The sequence below is a fragment of the Antrostomus carolinensis genome, unplaced genomic scaffold, assembly GCF_000700745.2.
Source record: "Antrostomus carolinensis isolate BGI_N321 unplaced genomic scaffold, ASM70074v2 scaffold1197, whole genome shotgun sequence".
NCBI classification, from domain to species: Eukaryota; Metazoa; Chordata; class Aves; order Caprimulgiformes; family Caprimulgidae; genus Antrostomus; species Antrostomus carolinensis.
In genome coordinates, this window is record NW_010326418.1 from 1,945 (window position 1) to 10,312 (window position 8,368).

Sequence of the window (8,368 nt, forward strand, 5' to 3'; positions counted from 1 at the left end):
CCACACCCTCCTTCCCCTCTGACTCTCTTGCTGAACTGGCAGAAGTTGGGGCTCCCTGCTCGCTCCTCCCATGTGTTATGGGGCTGGAGGCAGCTCTAACCCCTCCCAGGGAGGGAGCTGGGCAGAGGCAGTGAGTTACTGCAGCAGTGCCTGACCAGGGACCTCGTCCTACCAAAGCCTCACAGCTTGCAGTAGGTCCCAGCAGCCGGGATCTGCAGCAGGGACCTCCCTGGCTGGCTCTGCTAAAAAATCCCCCGTCCAGCTTGCCCCACCAAGGGATCGACATGGTGGCCACCTGCCTGCACCTGGCCGGATTTATCTGCAGTTTTATCGGGTGGATCGGGGTGATTGTGGCAACGTCCACCAATGACTGGGTGGTGACTTGTGGCTACACCATTACCACCTGCAGGAAAATGGATGAGCTGGGATCCAAGGGGCTGTGGGCAGATTGTGTCATGGCCACAGGTCTCTACCACTGTAAACCCCTCGTGGACATCCTCATCCTGCCAGGTATGTGTTCCCCGTCTTCCCCTTCCCACCCAGAGCTGTGGAACCAAGCCTTGCTCCGAGCAGGGCAGGTCCTGCTGCAGGATGAATTGATGGCGAAGCTCCTTCAGCTTCATCAGCGCAGGAGATTGTCTGTTAAATACGCTAAAAAATGTGAACAATATCTCTTAACAGGATTCTCATTAAATTATACCTGGCTTTGATCAAACCCAGGTATCATATGTTATCTGTGGCTATTAAAGTCCAGTTAATGTTTAATTACTGCTCATCTCACATCTAGATTGCATTGCAAAACAGACACTGTATATTAAAGTATAACAGAGTACTTTGAGAGAGAACATTTTGATTTTTGCTTTGAGAGGATGATGAACTATTACAAATGTTAAAGTTCTATTCCTTAAAATGATTTTAGAGTGAGTATAATGAATCTTTCAGCATCTATTATTAATGCTGCTATAGCTTTTAATCATTTGGAAGATCTTTATTAGACTTCATGGTCTTGTGCTTCCCACATGTTCTAAGGCAAGACAGAACTTTACACGGCAAACAGATGTAACTACATTCAACTGGTCTTGATATTTTCTAATTATACAGTAATTTTCATCTAGTTTACTGCAAAGCAGAAGTTAAGCAAGGTGTTTCATCAGTATTAATACATCTTTTGAGCTAATCAAACCTTCCAAAGCCTTGTGTGGTCCTATTTCTATAAGTTGAGTTAATGATCTCATCTGTGTCGGTCACTGTTAAATCTGCAGCACTTTGTTCTGCTGTGATTTAGGTTGCATGTCAGAGATGCCTCTTCCAAAGCTGGCAGGATAAAAATAACCATTTCTTGTAGGTTTTTGTTGTTTTGGTTTTTTTTTTCCCCATGTTTCTTTATTTTTTTATTTAAACTGCTGTGAAAATCATTTCACAAGAGGTTAGAAAATTTATTCCCGAATTTCCCTCTGTTCCAGAGCCTGGTCTGTATCACACAGTGCTCAGCAATATGGGATCTCTCTGACTGGCTCCTATTCTCCCTTGCCCTGTGTACACACACTTTGATTTTAGTAGGTTTCCCTTCCTGATTGCTACTGTTGTTCAATATGATCTGGCACAGAAGAAAGAGAAAAAGGCTTGTCCCAAAGAAACATTATTGAATGAAATGTCATAAATAGGTTTTTCAGCAGCAGAAAGCAATGCTTCCCTCCTGCAGAAACAAATCACCAAACCAGATGCTTCTGCTTGTAACCCGTTTGATACCCACAGCTTTCCACGGTGGAGATATTTATCCTGGGGTGCCCGATAGCTGAAATGGATTGAGAACCTTGAGAGACTGAGATCGATTGCCTGAGTCAGTTCTTTAAAACAAATATGTTTGGGTTCTCATTTAATTGGGATTGATTGCACAGAAACCACACCGGGCACTGCCAGCTCCTTTCTTTAGGGTCTCATTTTTTGCCCTGAACTCCTCAGGTAACTTTTTTTGTTAAGTTTCCTTTTGAAAAAAAAAATCCCAAAAAACAACAAACCCAATCAAAAAAAAATAAAACCTGAGCAAATATTAAATATACAGAGAATCTGCATGTCCAGGAACAGTAAAATCCTCATTCCTGGTGTCTTACCTGCATATCAGTGGGATGTGCTTGAGGCTCCTGATCGCTGATATTGTTTGGGACATCACAAAACTCCATGTCTGCGTGTGGCAGCTTCATTTTGTTACTCAGAGGGGAACCAGAGGCAGCGTATTTGCTGTGCTGAGGCTGTCCTGAGAGCTGCTGGAGGCTCACCAGGCAATGGAGCAAATCTGAGGCTTGTTCTTTTTCTTTTGCATGCAAGTGATGACCTGTTTTTATTTATTTATATAAACATTTAATGTACTATACATAAATTTTATAGATTAAAATATAGAAAAATAAATTATAGATATATAGAATATATAAAAATATTTTTAAAATTGTTGCATGATTATACACAGGCTCTCACAGAGTGGTAGAAATGTCCCAGCCCTGCCCAGCACACCCACAGTCCTTGTCCCCTGTTGTCCCTCGCTGCCTGGTGTCAGGCTGCTGGTGCTGCACAGGGGTGGGCAGGAGAGGAGTGGGAACTGATGAAATGCCAGGAGATCCCGTGGGGTCCATAGGGATCCCGTGGGGTTCGTAGGGATCCAGAGACATCATGTGGCCCTTGGTTATGGCAACTCAAGAAGCTCTGCAAAGTCATTTCTTCTCCCTAAGGAAGAGCTGTACCAGCGGTCAGCTGGAGCTCCGGGTCTCCTCTGAAACCCCACTGCCAGGCTGGAGTCCTGAGGTGCAGCACTGGGATGTGGCTGTGGTTGGGGAGGGTAAAAAGTGAGTGTCCCTTCTCCTCCCAGGCCAACAGTCCTCAGCTCCCAGAGCAGCTGGTGACAGTATCTGATGGGTCTGCATGGTTCAGTAGTGGGTCCTCAACTATCCAGCTCTCCTCTGGGTGACCATGGACCTCTGCTCATAGTGAGCTGCTCTTTAAGACTTTAAATTCTTGTTATTTAATTACAACCTGGTCTAGTGGAAGGTGTCCCTGCTGATGGCAGGGTGGTTGGACTAGATGACCTTTGAAGGTCCCTTCCAACCCAATACATACTATGATTCTATGAAAAGATATAGGAAAACTCCTTCCTAGCTGTTTCTCCTACTTTCCAGATTTCCCAGTGCCTGGCTGGGAAGAGTTTGTGTTTTCCAGGCAGTGCTACTTGTTCATTGGAAACCTCTGAGCTCACACACCCCGTGTTCATGCACTGCCCACTGTACTGTGGTCTCCCTGTCTTAATTGTTTACACCAAGGATTGAACCTGTCTCTGGTACTCCATGCAAGCATTGGGAGCTCATCAAACAGCAGCCTTTGTCCAAAGGTCTCCTTCTCTTGTGCCGAATGATAAAAATCCTCTTTCCTTGCCTTTCCCACAGGGTATGTCCAAGCATGTCGAGCACTGATGATCGCTGCTTCTGTCCTGGGTCTTCCCGCTATTTTCTTACTGATAACGGTCTTGCCCTGCATCCGGATGGGCCACGAGCCTGGAGCTGCCAAGTACCGGCGGTCCCAGCTGGGAGGGATCCTCATCATCCTCCTGGGTAAGGCATCTACCGCGTGCCGAGAGCCAGAGGTCTTCCTTCCTCTGCTCCAGGACCTCACTGTGCAAGCTGCTCGGGCATGTTCAGCTGAAAGGCTGGTTGTCCAGGCTGGGCTGGCCCTGAAGCTGGCCCTGAACAAAAGGCAGGACAGGAGTGGGAGGACAAGGACAGGAGGAGGGAGTGAAACAGGGTGAAGAGGGGAGGGCTGCGAAACCCTGCAGTGCATTGTCCTGTGGACTCCTCGGGCATGGCCACCGCCTCTGCTTGTGGCAGGGCAATAGCAGTCGCACCCAGGCAGCTGCCTGTGGGCACTGGTTTTACTGGTTTGCTGTGGAAGTGAAGCTATTTTTGGAAAAAGGTCTCAACTTCCAAGCTGCTTTCAGGGAATGGATACCCTCTGAATTTTCCCTGGGCATCGTGGATGCAGTTGGGTTGAAGCTGAGGCGTGTGGGAAGGGAAGCTCATGGCCAAGGGGTTTCTGGTCCTCTGGGGACAGCAGGGATGGTGGCATGGACCTGGGAAGAGGGCTGGCATGTCCCCTCTGCTTCCCAATGCCCTCTGGCCAACCATGCCCTTGGCCTCTGAGTTCCCTTGGGAATTTCTTCCCATCCTAAGTGCCTGCGGAGGAGATTGTTTTGAGCAGCACAGACTGTGGAGCTCATTGTCCCCAGCACAGCACCTGCATGTTCTTGAAGCCTCGTCATCTCAGCAACAGGCTGCGGTGCCTTGTTTTCACCCGTCTGTGTGGCAGAGGAGGAGGGGAGAGGGAAAGTGGCCTCTTTGTGTGGCTCTGCTGGTTGCTGGTGGCCAGCGCTGACATCATGCCCGTCTTCGTTGTTCTTCTCCTTATTTTTTTTTCAAGTGGGCACAGGCTGCACTCTCAGAGGGGCTGTCCTCTGGACTCTCCTTCCTTGCAAGTGGTTCCTCCTCCAGTGCCTTGAGGAGAAGCAGATAGTACGAGTTGGTACGTCCAGAATCTAAGGGATGGAGACCAAGGGGTCCTTTCAATGCTTGTGGGGTTTAAGGGCACAATGCCACAGCTGGAAGTCCTAAAATCAGCTTTATAGGGGCTGTTTAGGACATCCCAATCGTGAATAGCTGGGGTGTCCTAAATGTTAGAGAGGACATTAGAGACATCTCCAACATTAGAGAGCTGTTGGAATGTGACCTTCATCCCTGTCCCCCCAAAAAAGTGTTTTTTTTCTGCCTGTGAATGAAATTTTAACTCCAGAGGCATTTGTGCTGCCAGATTTCCCCTGCCTGGGCTCGGGGGGAGGCCCAGCAGAGCTGCACTTTGTCACAGATACAGATTTTAGGTTCCAGTCAAGGAGAACCGAGCTGTAGCTCATCCCCATGTGCACGGCTGGAGATGTGAAGGTGAGATTATTGCCCTTCAATCTGCTTTGCTGAAGGGCAACAGGATTCCAGGACCAGCACATGGGTGGCAAACGCGTTGCAGGGACAGTGCTGGGTAATGCTGCACTAGAACCAGTGACATCCTGTATCTCCAAGCATTGCACTGGGGGTTTGGGGTCTGGTGAGCCACTCTCTCATCCTGGTCTGGCCATGGTGTGACACCAGGAAGGAGAATAGGTGTAAGAGGATGGAGGAGAAGGTTGTGGTGCTCCACAAACCAGGCTCCTCTCAGCCTCAGAACGTGGTTTCCCCATTAGGTAGATCCCGTGAGGAAATGAAATGTGTATTTACAGAGACATGGGTGGACCAATGCTCTTTGGGTTGGATTTGGACACTTCTCACTGATTTTGACCCCTATGAGTTTTGAAGCATCTGCAGGTGAAGTGGTTTGCTTGTGTCACTGATGTCCTGAATGATCTGGGCTGGGAACGGCAGCCTGGTCTCAATGTTTTAGTCACAATCACAAGAATGTTTTAGTCACTATGACAATAATGATCTTCTTGTCAGAACACAAATGAAGAATAAATCAGCTCCTTTTGCTCTTAAAGTTTGGGGGTTTTTTGTTTTGTTTTGTTTTGTTTTGTTTTAAAAAAACCCCAACCCAATTCACATTTATTTTTACAAAATCCAAATTTTTCCAAGCTAATCAACAAGACAGTCCCTTTGGAAGGAGAATAATGTACAGAGCTTGGGACTGTGACATTATTTAAGCTGATTAATGATCTGTTATTTGCAAAATGAGGTGTTACCATTCCAGAGCATTTAATAGGCATGAATCTGGCATCGAAAGTCATAATACTGAATTAAAATTCATTATATTCTAGAAGTAATATGCCCTGGACTGTTCTTATTTACTCTCTGGTCACTGAACCCTTGTTTGTGGTTTTTCCCATCTGTGCAAGCTCCAGCCTTTTCCTCTAAACGGGGACCAACTCCCAGAGCTCTGGTTAAAAGAAAATAAACCCCAAAAACACTCACAACAGAGCAGAAAGGGAGAGCTGAGATGTGATCAGGGGAGCTGGCCCCATGGCAAACTTCACTGGTTGCTTGGGGAAGGGATGACAGTTTGTCACTGAAATTTATTAAAAAAGAAAACAGGGGTTGAAACAGTGGGGGGGAAACAAAAAAGAAGCAAATAAAAAAAACCCCAAAAAACCAAAAAAAAACTTGAAAACTTGCCAGGAAAACAATGGGCTCAGATATTCCATTGATTTTTCTGTCTGCTGATAAAAGGAGGCTGCAGAGTGCAACCTGTGAGCACACCCTCCCGTCCTGCCTGCTGATGGATTTATGTCTGTGCTTGATTTTATCTGCCCAGGAGAATTGATTTATTGCCGAAAACAACCGTCAGCAGAGGTTTGCTCTGAGCCAGTAGGAAAACATTTCATACACTAGTGTTGATGGAAAAACCCTGCCCCATCCTGTGTTGTTGGTACTAATTCGGGGGACCCCGTGCTGGTAACCAAGCGGGTTTTTTCCTAGTGGAGGTGAGGGACCTGAGACACTGGAAAACACAGATGAAAAATATATTTAGTTATTGGGAATTACTACTGCAAAATGACCATATTAGCTATTGTGTACTAAATAATTCTATTAATAATTTTTTTTTCTGGACACTGCATGAGATTTACTTGTACAACAATAAAAGTCTAAATTAAAAGATTGTCTTGAACATAGAAAAAAAAAAATGGATATCTATTATTTCAACCAAATGCTTTGAAAGAGCAAACTGTGTGACTGAGTCAGCAACTCAGAATAATTAAATTTAGCTATGAAAGAATTATTCTTTCTTCTGCAGAAAGCCTTTAACTGACTGTTAAGGAATTTGGCAGGGACTCACTGTCCCTTCAGTTGGAGTGATCCTGCCGTATCTCCCCCACCTCCCCAGGCACCTTCTGTGCTTCTCGCCTGCGTGTCCTTCCATCTGACTAAACCACGCCTGTCATGCAGAATATTACGAGTTTCAGCTCCACAGACTGAATTCTGTAGTCAAATAGTCTATATTTGAGCAATACTATAGTCAAAAAGCTCTTAGAAACTCTGGGAGCCTGGGATGTGTCCCGGTGGATTTGATTTACAGCGATTTGATGGAGCAAGGACAACCAGACTGAGATGTCTCTTGCAGAACTGCCTACTCTAGCTGCAAAAAGTAGGCAAGCTTTCCAGGATGGGTCTGCCCCAAAACATGCCTGGTTGTCCAGCTAATATAGTTGGTCTAATAGTAAAAATAGTCATAGAATATTTTCTATTATTCCTGTTTTTATTGTTATCTATATATCTATTAGATATATAGTATATATATCTGTATCTCTATATATTGGATATATAGTATATATATCTAATAGATATATTAGATACATAAGATATAGAGTGTATATATACTTAATATATATAATATATAAACTATACTATATTACTGGTGCTTATTATTAGATATATAAGATATATAGTGTATATATACATAATATATATAAAATATGTATAATATATAAACTATACTACATTACTGGCTTTATGAGCATCCTTCCAATGTTCGTCTCTTTTCCATAAGAAAATATTTTCTCTGACAATAACTGCAGCCACTGGGGATGGGTTTTCTGCTGTGCCAGCCAGGAGCTATGGTTTGTTCTCTGCTTTAATTAATTCTTCTCTTTGCAGACCTTTTTTTTTTCCCTTCCTGCTAGGCTATATTGCCTACAGTAGCTCTCCTATCTGAAGATGTCCTTATTTAGAGAGAGGCAAAGGGTCTCTCGGCATTAGCACAAAGGAGAAGGGGTGATCATTTCTCTTCAAACCCCTTTTCTATGTAGGTAGCTATTTTAGAATCTTAAACTTGCCCTAAAATGCTTTTTTTTTCAATCCCTTTGGCTTTCTTGGCAAATCAACTCATTTTCAGCCTTTCTCTTTGATACAGTTAAACCACAATTTGTGTTCACCAAGAAATATTGCAGTTGCAGACTGTCCTTTTCACATGGTCTGGGAGGATTTACAGCCCAATCTCATCTCTGCAGAGCGATGAAATCCCGTCCTGTTTCGGGGCGTTCCTCTTGCTGAGCAATGGGGTTGCTGGTGACAGCTGGTAGCCTCCAAAGACAGAGAGGTCAAAGTAACCCGTGCAAAGCCCTTGGCTTGTGTTTCACAGCTCTCTGCTATTGTCAGCATGAAAATAAGGTGGTTGGACATGTAGTGGAGCCACAGGCATAAGAGATGCCATTGTGTTGGTGTCCCTGAGAGCTCTTCTCACCCTGTACAAGTGTTTTCTTTAGTTCTGTGTTGTGGGGGAGGGTCTGGATAGATAAGGCTCTTATAGTCTATGGACATATATATATATATATATATATATAATTTATGGCTGT

The 8,368-nt window shown here is 44.8% G+C and overlaps 1 protein-coding gene across 1 annotated transcript in view; it reads left to right on the forward strand.

Moving 5' to 3' along the window:
- The first annotated feature begins 218 nt into the window (after positions 1–218).
- CLDN11 (claudin 11) overlaps positions 219–8,368 on the forward strand; it is a 10,492-nt gene continuing 2,342 nt past the window's right edge. Inside the window, exons 1-2 of the mRNA XM_010171546.2 lie at positions 219–510; positions 3,432–3,596. Of these exons, the coding sequence (XP_010169848.1) occupies positions 285–510; positions 3,432–3,596 (391 nt within the window). The 5' untranslated portion in view covers positions 219–284. The remainder of the gene's footprint in view (positions 511–3,431; positions 3,597–8,368) is intronic.